Source organism: Elaeis guineensis, chromosome 16, assembly GCF_000442705.2.
Source record: "Elaeis guineensis isolate ETL-2024a chromosome 16, EG11, whole genome shotgun sequence".
Taxonomy (NCBI): Eukaryota; Viridiplantae; Streptophyta; class Magnoliopsida; order Arecales; family Arecaceae; genus Elaeis; species Elaeis guineensis.
Genome location: NC_026008.2, coordinates 47472950 through 47487367, shown reverse-complemented (window position 1 = coordinate 47487367; position 14418 = coordinate 47472950). Strand labels below are relative to the sequence as shown.

The 14418-nt window shown below is 43.0% G+C and overlaps 1 protein-coding gene across 4 annotated transcripts; it reads left to right on the top strand.

Annotated features, from left to right (window-relative positions):
- The first annotated feature begins 2522 nt into the window (after window positions 1-2522).
- LOC105033413 (uncharacterized) lies at window positions 2523-7135 on the top strand. Of its 4 annotated transcripts, XM_073250145.1 has the most exons (4): window positions 3225-4016; window positions 4115-4451; window positions 5510-5814; window positions 5905-7135. In XM_073250145.1, the coding sequence occupies exons 1-4, from the start codon at window positions 4014-4016 to the stop codon at window positions 6724-6726; spliced, it is 1467 nt and encodes a 488-aa protein (XP_073106246.1). In that variant the 5' UTR covers window positions 3225-4013; the 3' UTR covers window positions 6727-7135. The 4 variants fall into 4 exon arrangements, with proteins under 4 accessions (XP_010906504.1, XP_010906505.1, XP_073106246.1 ...); XM_010908202.4 differs by lacking the exons at window positions 3225-4016; window positions 5510-5814 and adding an exon at window positions 2523-3203 and having other exon boundaries at window positions 5905-7110; XM_010908203.4 differs by lacking the exons at window positions 3225-4016; window positions 5510-5814 and adding an exon at window positions 2682-3044 and having other exon boundaries at window positions 5905-7110.
- The last annotated feature ends 7283 nt before the right edge of the window (window positions 7136-14418 follow it).

The window sequence follows — 14418 nt, the reverse complement described above, 5'->3', positions numbered from 1 at the left end:
ATACGATAGATCTAGGTCAAGATCATAGATCTATTTGAGGTTTTGCCCTCTAACAATAATATTTGATTTAATAAATAATTATTGATCTGCATGCATTATGGATTGCATTAACATATAGCTTGTTTGGCTTGTAGGAAGAGAATTAATATTTTTCTGGAAAAGCTGATTCTTTGAATATGATATCAGAAAAAAATTATTTGACAGGTTAACAATGAAAAAATGACATATTCTAGAATGTCTTATATTTATTGAGACTTAAGCATCTATATTTTTGAAAAAATCATATAAAATACTTATTATATCATTAATAAAAAAAATATCTTATTCTATTCTATCCATAACTTTGAGAGCATTTTTAGAAAAATAAGATTTCAATTCCCTTCTCATAAGAAAAGCAAAAATCAATGTCTCACATAAATTTTTCTTCCTTATAAATTATGGAATATTTGTTCTCATGAAAATATCATTTTTTAATTTTTTTCTTTGAAAACTTCAATCGAAGAAGAGGATTTTCTTGTTAACCATATTTTACCTCCCTTGCTCGTATCAACTAAACGAGTCATGGAGCATGTGTTAACATACTTCCTTTATCATATAGCTCGTTTAGAAGCTAGAATATGATGATCTATACCCCATTTGGGTTTGGCACCTTTCTAGTTCGAAGCCAGATGGTTAGTTTAGATTTAATTTTATTTTCTGACGTCATATAGTTTAAAAGCAAGGTCGACTCAAAGTTCTTGAATGACTGTTACCATGGTCCAATTTTCAGTAATATGTCATGTAACCGATCATCTGTATCTGAGGCAAATTTGAACCTCAAACAGGAGCTTCGTACATACTTGATTTGGATTACTCTGGTTGATGCGATACCGTTGTTTTTCCTTTATATATAAAAAGGTGTGGTGCAAGCTGTTTTGGGCACTTTCTCCAAGTACCTGTTTCCTCATCCAATTAAATTTGAGTGGTGTTAAGAAACTACCATATTCTCAACAAAAACAGGTAAGTTCATTACCAGCATTTTTTTTTTTCCAGTCAACTACTCTCCACCATTTTGTTCTTGTGAAATAATCCTGGGTCTCAGAATAGACTTCCTTATGGGTTGCTCAAATACAAAGACCATTTCATTGTCCATATTTTTTTTTTCTTTTCTTTTTATAAGAATACCGAGATTTAGTGCCGCCACAAAGGCACATGCCACTTCGAATATTGTAAAGTTAGTAGTTTGGGTGAACATGATGGCAAATTAAGCATTAATTTTGTGGAGTAGGATAGATAATCAATAAATGTGAGGAAAAATAACCTTGGGTTTAAATAAACAATTTTTAACAAATTAAAATTCTTTTATTGGAGTTATTCCCCTTTATTCCACCAAAAGAAAAAAATATACAATTCTTTGAATTCGTTTTTCTAAACTTTTTCTTGAGCTTCTCTGCATTCTCCCAAAATCTTTAAAGCAAATATCAGTTTCTACCTTTTCACTAATTATATCTGCTACTCAATTGGTTACACTATACATCTATTAAAAATCTCACACATTGATTTTACTTTAAATAATAACAGCTCAACAACTATCTCATAACTATTTAAAAAATTTAATTATTTTAATGTATATTTGTAGACCATTTGCATGGCCTAAAATTTATAGAGCAGCATTGTCAAAGATCTTTGCACCCACTCATCCATGTATTTATTATTTTCTGATATAATATCATATATTTTTATTTTATTTTCCTTTTCTTATTGTAATAAAAATAATTATTTATTTAATTTTTGAATATAAAATATCAATTATGCAATCATTGGTCAATTTGCAATGCCGCTGAGTTGAATCTCCGATCAATATTGTGAGATCTTTGGAGAGATATAATTAAGATGACATGCTATGTGTGTCAATAAAAATCCTGTAGTGCATGAGTGCAGCATGCTGTATAGTCCTTAAATGACTGCCATCAGAAAATGAATTGTCATCATGTAATATGCGTGTGTATGATGTAGTATGTGTTCATGGATAATCTTATTTGATAGCCGTCCATTTTCTAATGTTGCTCATTAAAAACTGCACAGTATTCAATGGTATGGCCGGTGTACTGGGGATTCATGCTCTATATGTTTAGGAGACAATAGTTTAGCAAAAGGTTACAAAGAATGTAAAGGAGTCTTGACTGGCTCGTGAGTTCAAATCGGACACGAAGGACCTGTTCCACCCAGCGTTGGCGTGAAGATTGTCACGCCACAGGTGACAGGGTGATGGGGAAGCCAATGCGCCGTTTCACCCTTCACTTGTTGAGATTTGGAACAATGGGGTGCCCAAACCAATTCTCCATGACACATGCGGCGAGAGGCGACACGGGCAGTTTACGGGTCGGTGCTGAGACATGGCGGGCGGGGGGCGATTTGGGCCAAATAAAAAGAGATAAAAATCAAATCAAAATCCGGGGAAAGCGGTGGAGTCCGCGGTTTGTGTGGGTCCTACAACCCATAGCCTTCCTTTTTTGAGAGAGACTTCAACGTCACGACAGTGTGGATTCGCGAGGACAGCTGGCAATGAGAGAAGCTGGCTCACCAACCGTGGCAGCGGTAATAGCTGGGAATCTGAGAGGAGAGGAGGAGCAGTGATAATAATAGTAGGAGTGGTGGTGGGAACCATATTCAACTTCACCTCCCTCACGTCGTCTCCTCAACCTCTCTTTTTTAAAGGCCTTTTCGCATTTTGCTCCCCCGCCCCCTCCTCCTTTTCTCCCCAACCCATTTCTCCCTTCACCGACTCTTATCCCCACCCTCTCTTTTTATTTACTTTCTCCCTCCCTCTCTAACTCACTCGAGGGGTGAGGTCTGCTAGCTTCAGTTTCTCTGCCAATGGTTTGCCGCCTCCAGTTGGGGCTTTTTTTTCTCACTTGTCTGGGTGCCGTTACTGCTGCTGCTTATCAATTATGAACCATCCTGCATCACTGCCAAGGAACTGAGAGAGTGAGAAAGCAGCCTTCCATCTTCTAGGCTTTCCCGTTTGCGTCGCTCCTTTGTATCCGCTTCTTCCGCTCGGCGAGGTGAGAGGCCTCCCTGTTCCTCCTCTACCTCACTCCTTGGTGGTGGTATTGGGTTTTCTATTTTACTCGCGATAATCGAAGTTGTCTCCGGTCTCCCGTCCCGCATTGAATTGACGCTGCTACTCTCCAATCGAGGTCGCGGGCTTCCAGAACCAAAAGGTACCGGCATTGCCTCTTCGTTTCTTCCCCATCTCGACAAAACCGCCCACAATTCTTTTGAATTCTTGCCTGGAAATCTTAGATCTTTTTGGCAAGACAGAGTTCTTGCTTTTAAATCAAACACGCTCTCCAAAATCGTACAATTGGAAAACCTTTTCCAAAATCTCTCTGCCAATTTTTGTTCATTTTGATTTTTCTTCTTTTTCTTTTCAACACGAAAGAAAGGAAGAAATGGGAACTCGTGTACCAGCCGATGGTTTTATGGACCGCTCAGCACTGTCTGGCAGGGCAGCAGGCCGGCCGAGTAGGGGAGAGACATCCTCCTCCGTACCCTATCGCCGGCCCTAGACGACAGCCGTCCACGTCGCTGCGCTCACCGCTCACAAGACGGTGATCACCGCAAGCCAGACGCTGCCTTCTCCGCTTAATCTCTCCTCAAATAAGTGGAGAAGGGAATAAAGCGAAGCTAGGGGAAAACTTTGTTTTACATCCCAAAAAAAAAAAAAAAAATCTCGGCGTGGAAGCAATTAGGGACGCAGTAGACCCAAGCTTTTATCAATGCATGAAAGCGAAAACTGATCGCCACCGCCGTAATTACGACCGCAGTGGGCGGGTAATTGATGGCTTGTTCGAGCCAAAAGTAATCATCCACGTGCCCCCAGTGAGAGGTTAATTTATATTTAAGCCGAGCATATCTCCAGCTGTAAAAACCGAGAATTAGACAAAAATAAAATCCTTCGCCGCTGCGGCTCCGCGGTTTGCCGTGCAAGACCTGATTCGTGCGTGCATAAATGCATCAAGCATGTCGAAATGGCAAGAAATATACGGATACGATTTTCGATCCTATGTATATGTTTATGACGCACACAATGGATTTCTTGATCGATCTGTTCTTCTTCTGGATTTTCAAGGTTGGTGCGTGGAATGGCGATGGCGGCGAAGAAGTATGTGGACGATGCGACCATGGCGCAGCCAGTGGACGTGATGTGCGGCGATCTCTTCGATCACATCGACGACTTGCTGGACTTCCCCAACGAAGACGACGTTCCAGGGATGGACGACTACCAATGTGGGCCCGCCCCTCCAGCCCCCGCTCCGGGTTTCACCCCGCTGCTCCCTTCCCTTCAGGCCGATGGCTTGTTGGGCGGCGGCGGCCGAGGAGGAGGAGGAGACTCCACCGATGGCTCTGGCGACGGTGCCGGCGGCGCTGCTTCCGCCTTCCACCGGGAGGAGGGAAAACTCGTTCCGGTACGTTACATGGATCGTTTTTTTTTTTTCCTCCCTTTTCGCTTGGTTACTAGTTTTTTATGTCATCGTCGTCATCGTGGTACAAAATTTAAAATTGTAAAAGAAATACGGATATAGGACTTGATTAAGATTAACAGGCAGACCCATGGGACCCGACGGTCGCACCCATCGACATTTCATCCACCATCTACTGTGCAGGCGCGGGGGCTCGCGGGTCTGATATGACCACCTCGCTCAAAACAAAGATACGTTCAAAAATATATATATATATGTTAAATCTCAGTTTGATGCAAGCATCCAAAACGACGTCTCTCGGGATCTCACCTGCGTGTTTATGTGGTTCGGGTGCTCGATCGAGGTGAGTGCCAGAGGAAGGAGAAATTATTAGGTGGACCTAATAATTTCACCAGAGGAAGTGGGTTTGTTGGACGTCTATGCTTTCGTGATCCGGAAGTGACCTCACAACAGCACCTTCCGGAGAAAGGTGGGTCCTATCTCCTAATGCAGAAGCAGAGCTCTTTCGTACTGGGACCCGCACGTCGCCAGGCATGCCCATGTGTTTGTGGCCTCTTCACGCCCACCGACGCCCCAACTCGACTCGTTGTATGATGCTCTTCGTTGAGTGGAGCGGTCAGCAATTTTTGTGGTGGATGATAGGGAACTGGATCGCTCCGTCTCATAATGAAATCCATGCATCCATAAATTTGAATTTTAAAATTTTCATTTATTCTATCATATCATAATATTTTCATAAAAAACTGTTTTTTTTCTTTATTCCTCTAATTCTTATCATAACCATCACAAATGATAATATGCTCTTTTCCACTTTTGTTTAGATCTGGATCTTTAATGAGCTGATCTCTCTTCCCAAAAAAAAAATAAGCTGATCTCAACACACAAAATCTGTCTCATCACATAGGGATTGCCGTTCCCAAAGTACTCGCCTTTATTCTTACCCAAAAAAAAAAATACTCGCCTTTATATTCATATGTTAAATATTTAAATATACTTATTTAATATATGTATATGCACACTTAAGGTTAGTGTTCTTCTTACAGTTTCGAGAACGGTCACCTTGGCTTACACGTTAAAGACAAACCAAAAAAAATCATATTTCAAAGAAAAATTAGGAACGGACAAGAACCAGCTGTCATTGAGTAGGATGCTGATGTACGTTGCTTATGGAACCGGGTTGTATCTTTCGCGCGAAAGAACGATCGACCTGCCTTCTCCATTGGATCCCTCACCGAACGCATCTCGCATCCGTCGGCACATATCTCAAAGAGCGGTTCTTCCGCACGAAAGATGCGCCCCCCGTCCCGTTGCTTGTAGAGCGGCGATAATCGTCGTCCATGAGTTTTTAGTAGACGACAAACCTTTTCCTCTTTTGTCCACCCTGTTGGGCTTGTTGCTGTCTTTCCCTGGTTACAATCATCTCTTTGTTGAAATGCAGTGGGACGACCTTGACATCGCCGAGGCCGAGCTGGGGTGGCTATCCAATTTCTTCGATGACAACGATTCCTTCACCGCCGACTTCCCCAAATGTGGCACCACCATCGGCGCCAACTACAGCAATAGTAACAGCGGCAAGAGCGAGGAGGACTCCCTCTTCCGCACCTCCAGCCCTGTATCCGTGCTCGAGCCTAACAGCCTCAGCATCGGCGGCAGTGGCGGAGGTGCCTCCTCCTCTTCCTCCTCCTGCTCCGGCACCGGTGGAGGAAACAGCGGCGCAAGGGCCCAGGATGCTCTTCCCATAAGCCATCCGGAGCCCATTCTGGTGGTCCCGGCCCGTGCTCGCAGCAAACGCCCCCGACCTGCCACATTCTCCCGCCCTCACGTCACCATTCCCTTCCTCCCCCCCTCCTCCGACAGCATACCTGTCGCCTCCTCCTCTTCCCAATCCGAGAGCTTCGGCGAGTCCAATCCCGGACCGGCTACGATGACACAAAAGAAGAACAAGACGAAGAAGAGCTCTGCTGGCACTGCTGCTGGAGGAGACGAGGCACCCCCGGTGAGGAAGTGCATGCATTGCGAGATCCAGAAGACCCCCCAATGGAGGGCGGGGCCGATGGGGCCCAAGACCCTCTGCAATGCCTGCGGGGTCCGCTACAAGTCGGGAAGGCTCTTCCCTGAGTATCGCCCTGCCGCCAGCCCCACCTTCGTCCCCGACCTCCACTCCAATTCTCACAAGAAGGTGGTCGAGATGCGGATCAAAGCCAGCCAGGCTTCCAAGGACAGCTGCGATCTCCTTGCTTACATCCGGAGGAGGGAGTGATGATGAACCACATGGCTGTGGTTTTCTTTCTTTTCCTTTTAGTTTCAGAGTTATCTCGATTCATCGTCTTCTTCTTGTTGTTCTTTTTTTTCTTTTCCCCTTTGATTTCTTTTAATATTCTTCTTATTTTTGTACAGAGAAGGGAGGGGAGGGAGGGAGAAATAGAGGAGTGATAGGCGACCCACTAGCTGAGACATGAAACAGAGGGAAGAGATAATTAGATTGAGCTGTAGTAATTAGAAGCAGGGAGGGAAAAAAATGAGAGTCTTAGAACGGGGCTATCGAAGTGGAGGGATCTAGTTTGATAATGCAGCTTGGTGTGTTGTATTCTTTTTGCAGTCGATTGATTATCTAGAAACACTATAAATTGTTTGATTCTGCATCCATTTAATTATTATTATTATTATTATTTAATTTTTGTTTTCTCATTCATCTTCAATGCTGCCATATGCCCTTGATCTAAATTATAAACTTTCACCAGCAATCATATGGCTGTCTTTTTTTTGAAAGGTGGTCCTGGCATCATCGTCGTCCATCACTGCACGCATGATGGGAGTTCATAAATCGATCGGTTGCTATGAAAGTTTTTATGGATGGAGTTGCTGCGCAATGTCATGGTGAGCAAATAGCATGATGTTGCTTTTCTTCGGGCCTATGGGCAAAGTCTTCGTCCCAGCTTTTAATATCTTGCTATTGTGATGGGGAAAGCAACGAACACTCAATGATCAGATTATCTGATAAAGCTCTAAGAAAAAAAGCTTGATGCACCATAATAGATTAATGTCTTATTTTGTGTTGCTATTTGAATCGGTCAAATTCGAAGACAGACATCTGGATACCTCGTGCAGCGATGTTGGTGCTGGAGTCACCTGCAAACTAAGTTTTAAATCGGAAGTTGTAGTTCCGACAAGAATCTTCCGATGCTCAAGTCAGAAAAGCAAAAAACAAAAAAGCAGCAACGGATTCTTTGAGAGGGATTTGATTGGATTTATCTGGGTCCTCGAGGTTCTGATTGTTTATACAGAAAGATGTCGGACAGTTGGATTGTTAGCTGTAAAATTGCACGATCTCAAGATTGTTGGATCGTTAGACATGCCAAATTGGGTGAGATAACTTGGCCCTTAATCGCTTCCGTGTGATCAGGGGAGATGGTTACGTCAAATCCTATCTATTCGGGATAGACAGCTGTCGTGCATATTGAAAAAATAAGTCGGCTGAACAGCTCATACACAGGTCAGACATTGGGGGCGTCTCAGCTCAATATGGAGATAAATTCTTCAGCTCATACGACGGTCAGCGATCGTGTTGATGATCCAAGAACTTGAAATGTCTTGTGATATAGTGTTGATTCGAGATGCTCACAATAATCACCGTAACACTACCCCCTACTCCTAAGTCTAAAGATCAAGCGAAAGGAGTACTCCAAATATGTCTCAAATCTAATGCCATGCGCTTCTGTCTTTACGCCTACCTTCTGCATTTAAGACATCAGCCTAATACGACTGACGCGGACGGGCATAACTAATGGGATCACTCAGACAATGATCCCTTTAAGGTTTTAATTACTTTGTGGTGGCTTTTCATTTTCTTCCTCCTTTAAATTTATGCTTTGAAGGCACAGAAAGCCACAGATCTTTTTTGTGCTGATTATTCATCATGATTTTTCGGAGCAAGATGGATTCACAGCGCGTGAAGAGAGTAAATTTTAGCTCACAGGAGGCAGATTGTAATTTTGATTGCTGAAACGAGATCCACGATCGGAGAAGAACATGTCGCTCCTACCGTTGAACCCACGGCCCTACCATTAGAAGCTGTGGCGCAGGATTTTTCAAGAGAAGTTTCAGTCGATAGGGCACTGACGGGGATGGCAATGGAAATGAGCATCGAGGGACGCTCTGAAAAAGATCCGATTGAGATAGCACAGATAGAAGAGGCGGTTAACAATCCGGAGAAGGATCTGACGACGATGATGGAGACTGGGGGATCTCTAGAGATGACGACTCTTGTTGGGCAATTTCTTACATCCACTACTCATGCGGGACTCTCAGATTCGACCCCTCGTGCTTCATCCATAGAAGAGAGCCTCCAATCTATGATAGAATACTTGAGGAACCTCCTATCGCCAGCCAATATGTTGTTTCTCAATGAACAAAGAGGGGAAAAGCGATCTGCCAATGTCTATGATGCTGGAAGGTAGTCTATCCGAATCCGAGTTGCCACCAAATATCCGGATCTTGACTTGAATTTCTTAGATGAAATCTAGGATCCTACCACGGTGGATCTTTCAACGACCGGCACCTCAGATCCAGGTCCCGCCTTGTAATTTCTGTATTTTTTTTCATATTTTAAGATCATTGTAAGAAAATTTTGAAAGGAATAAAATGAGTAGAATTCTTTTTATCATACATTTGCTACGTGAACTTACTCATACCAATCTGAAGTAATTTAAGTGAATGATAACCTCATTCTGCTTCCTTAAATGTGAACGATTATGAGGAATGATGGTCGATGACTCACCTGATAAGGCCACACCTGAGAGAGCACGGGGTTTATGAAGATGTGCCATGTGGGCACATTTTGTTTTGCGAAGCATCGCAGGAATTTATTCTCACTTCAGAGAAGGCGCATCATTAACTGCTTGGCCATTAACTCTTGAGAAGTATCGATTGGCGGTTGATGCAGCTGCTAGTGCTTATAAATAGGAAACCAAAGCAAAGGGATCACTACCTCTTCTTCTGTAGCAAGAAGTCTCCTTCTTCATCTGCTACCATGTCGTTACCTTCGAATCTGCCACCCTTGGAGTTAATTAAATAACAAGTGAGAGAATGAAATGCCTTTGCAAGGGATGCCCGCCGGAGGTATTTAGCCCGTGAAAGGAAGAGAGTTAGATGGACCAGTGCATCCTCTTCTCATGGGACCCCCCCTTCTTTGCCTCCTGCGACCAGGCTCCCCCATCAGCTTGAGCATATCCCACCTGCAATTCGAAAGCACTGCATCGTAGAGTTTTGAGATTCTGTGGCATTCAGGAGAAAAATGCTTGATGTCACCGTCGTGCCTTCATCCAGGGCTTCGATGATTATAAGATCCATTTACTGAGGATAATATCGTATCTAGAACTTCACAGCATATAGATTGACGGTACCGATGAAAAAGTAGAGACCTCAATGGATGAAGATTGAATCAGCTCACCCGAATGGTGAGGAGGTGAAGTTCTCAATAGACAAAGATCGAACCAGCTCATCTGACCGATCCGATGCTCCGTCGATTGCAGCGGGACATCCCTCCTCATCTCCTTCTCCTATTTTTCTCTTCATCTTCTGCTATCATCCTTTTCTTCTTCTACTATCCTCCTCTTCTTCTTCTGCTATCCTCTTCTTCCTCTTTCCTTGTTTCTTCTCTTGTTTTCAAGATGGTGCCTGGAGCAACCATCCTCTAAAGTATTTGAAACACCAATTTTTTCTTTGTAAAGTGCTTGAAGCATTGACTTTTTCTTTGTAAAGATTTTAATGAATAAAAAAAAAAATTATTCTGTAAGTCGTTGCTTCATTTTTAACTTTAAATTTGCATCTGTGGACTTTGTGAATTTTGCTCGGCTCATAGAGAACAGCACAAATAGATGCTCAGATTAGCATGACGAAATGCTCAGTGCTCAGCTTAGTACGAGTAAAATTCTAGGTAGCTCAGCTTCAGGATAGATATATTTAGGACAACTTCGATTGAAGTGAATATATTTAGAGTAGTTTAGAGCAACTTGAATATAATCCGATCGTCCATAGATCTAAGGCATCATAATAATTACCTCAACACTATCTCCTACTCTTGAGTCTGAGATAATGCCTCAGACAGAAGGAGTACTATTGAGGTAATATCTCTGACTATACGTTGTTCGTCTTTTTATTCTTCTTTTGAAGAGACAGTGTGTGCCGACGGTGATCTTGTGCTTATAGCATCTAGGACTCTTCAATTAGATTTCGAGAGTCTGATTAATTATCCCTCACGAGTGACGTTGTATGCCTGCGATGATCTTGTGCCTACAGCATCTAGTACTTATTATCTTTGCACGAGAAGCAGTGTTCACCAGTGGTGAGCTTGTGCCTACGACATCTTGCACTCTTGACGGTATTCTGAGGATCTGATTAGTTATCCCTCTGGAGGTTCTCTCAAGGATCTTCCTCCGCTTCTCATACGACTCGGACTCTATAGGGGTCTGGTAAGTTAGTCCCGTCTCGGAGTCGCTAAGGTCTTCTCAAGGATCTGGTAAGTTAGCTCTCACGAGTGACGTTGTGTGCCTACGGCGATCTCATGTCCACAGCATCTAATACTTCTCATCTTCTTACGACAGACAGTATGTGCCAATGGCAAGCTTGTGCCTACGGCATCTTGCTCTTTCGATGGCATCCTGAGGGTTTGATTAGTTATCCCTCCAGAGTTTTCTCAAGGATCTTTCTCCACTTCTTGCACAACTTGGGCTCTACATGAGTCTGATAAGTTAGCCCCACCTCGGAGTCGCTGAGATCTTCTTAAGGGTCTGATAAGTTAGCCCTCACGAGTGACATTGTGTACCTACGGTGATCTTGTACCCACGGTATCTAGTACTTTTTATCTTCATGCGAGAGGTAGTATGTGCCAGTGGCGAGCTTGTGCCTATGGCATCTTGCACTCTCGACGGTATCCTGAGGGTCTGATTAATTATCCCTCCGGAGATTTTCTCAGGGGTCTCCCTCCGCTTCTCGCATGACTCAAGCTCTGCAGGAGTCGGTAAGTTAGCCCCACCTCGAGTCGTCGAGGTTTTCTCGAGGGTCTTGTAAGTAAGCCCTTTGGAGGTTTTCTCAAGGATCATCCTCCACTTCTTGTGCGATTCGGACTCTGCAGGGGTTTGATAAGTTAGCCCCACCTCAGAGTCATCGAGGTCTTCTCGAGGGTCTGGTAAGTTAGCCCTCACGAATGACGTTATATGCCTTCGACGATCTTATGCCTACAACATCTAGTACTTCTCATCTTCTTGTGAGAGGCAGTGTGTGCCAGCGGTGAGCTTATGCCTACGGCATCTTGCACTCTCGACGGCATTATGACGGTCTGATTAGTTATACCTCTGAAGGTTCTCTCAATGGTCTCCCTCTGCTTCTCGTGTGATTCGGGTTCTGCAAGGGTCTGGTAAGTTAGCCTCACCTCGGAGTCACCAAAAACTTCTTAAAGATCTGGTAAGTTAGCCCTCCGAAGATTCTCTCAAGGGTCTCCCTCCACTTCTCACATAACTCGGGCTCTGTAGGGGTCTGGTAAGTTAGCTTCACCTCGGAGTCGCCAAGGTCTTCTCGAGTGTCTGGTAAGTTAGCCCTCCGGAGGTTTCCTCAAGGGTCTCCCTCCATTTCTCGCACGACTCGGGCTCTACAAGGGTCTGATAAGTAAGCCCCACCTCGAAGTCGCCAAGATCTTTTCGAGGATCTGGTAAGTTAGCCCTCCAAAGGTTTTCTCAAGGATCTCCCTCCGCTTCTCGCATGACTCGAGCTCTGTAGGAGTTTGATAAGTTAGCCCCATCTCGAAGTCATCGAGGTCTTTTTGAGGATTTGGTAAGTCCCTCGTGTTAATTAACCATAGTTACAGTTTGGGATCTTAAGTAGATGGAGGCAATTTTTGGAGGACTCGAACACCCATCATAAGTTGATGGCCCTGTAAATTTTATTTTCATGAAAAATATTGTTACATCATTAATAATATACACTGAGGATTATCGAGTTTCATGGCTTGGAGATTGGAGTCTCGTCGAACTGCTTTAGCCTATAGGCTCCTGGGTGTACCACTTTATCCATCTGATAAGGACCTTCAGTTGGACGATAGCCCTCCTTCTAGTACCTGCTCGGTAGGTTGTGAGACTTCAGATTGCTGCAACACCAGATCATCAGTTTTGAACTCTTTTGGCTTAATCGAGATAAAACTCTGCTTCTTTTACTTTATCGATCGACAGATTGGGTCTACTCTTGGGTAATGAGATATCACCTCAGAATCGATGCCGGGCACGTCTGTAGCAGACCAAACGAAAAGATCCATATTTTTCTGTAAAAGATTAATTAGTCGGTATTGGTTACCTCATCTAGTCACGAGCCGATTTCACCATCCGGCTCGGATTCTCCTTCATCAGCGGGACATCTATAAGGTCCTCCCTAGCATCCAAGCCTATGGGAGCTCGAGTTGGATCTCTGTCAGGGTCGGTTGATTCTCTGCTTCTTAGCTTGGCGGCAAAGCGTTCACCAGTCATGGCTTGGTTGCCTTGGATCTATCCCACTTCGTGCTTGATCAAAAACTTCATCACTAGATGGTAGCTTGAGACATTGTTGCTCCTTGAATTGATTTTGATGATTACAAAGCATTTGAGGGGGTTACTAATGATTTTGACTTGAAAAAAGATTTATTGTTTTCAGGGACAAAATCATAATTTTATCAAATCCTAATTCGAAAGCCTCAAGAGCAAGAACAGAAGATTTGTGATCTATTAAAGAAAATTTTATAATTTTTGGATGTATATTTTGAAAAAAAATAATGTTTATAAAATTGAGTCGACCCCATGAGTCGACTCATGTCAAATGGGGCTGAATGGCATGCTGTTTTTTGGCTGGCACACCCAATTGAGTCAGCCCCATGAGTCGATCTCTGTGCATAAGTCGATCCTATGAGTCGATCTCTGTTGCTGTGCATGCTAAAATTACAGAACAATCATTTTCTGTTCTGTGCCATAGTAGTCGATCCCATGAGTCGACCCCTGCGATGGAAAAATTCTATAACGACTAGTTTTTCAGTTCGTTTTGATGCATTTAATGTTCATTTAATGATCTCCAGCGGCTCTAAAACTATCCAGATCACTCTCCACCATCATTTGAAGCTATAAAAGGTACTTAAAGAAGGGAATAAAGAAGGTTTTTCAAGCATTCATTTCAGCCCTAAGCAAAGAGCCTTCTTGAAGTTAAAGAAGCTTTCATTTCAAGTTTACCAACCCCTCAAGAGCTCATTCAAGTCTTCAACAACCTTTAGGAGAATCAGAAAAGCTTCTTCATTGTTATGTAAAGTGTATTTAAAGCTTTATTTGCTCATTAAAGGAGCTACATTTGTATTTATGTGTGATTAACTGTTATACTCTATTTTTGAGTTGATCTGTTCCAAAACGTGAAAAGATTGATCCGAACCTTAAATCGAATTGTATTGGATTGGTTTGTATCCGAAAAATAAGTATTCTAGCTTGGGATAGCTAGAGTCGGAGGTACCGACATTATATTCTTATTGAATATGGTTTAGTAGATTTGAATTTTCAAGTAGGAGCTTGGAGAGTGGATATAGGTGCAAAGTTGGCACCGAACCACTATAAATCTTGATTATTTGTGATGTACTTACTTGTTCTCTATCTTATTTTCTTTTCCTTCTTGCACTCTTGCATCTAATATCTTCACTTTGCTTAAATCACTCACTTCAACTAACTTGCCTTTTATTACTTAATCCTTGTGGTTCTAGATTAATTTTAAATTTTTAAAAATTCAATTCACCCCTTCTTAGGTTGCATAACTGGACAACAAGTGGTATTAGAGTCCGGTGCTCGAGCCCTACTTTGATTTAACCATCAAAAAGCTAAAGACCTATGGCAACTCAAGTTGGTGCTTCATTAGCCGAGGGGTAGTCCACAAACTGACCTCCACATTTTAATGGGTC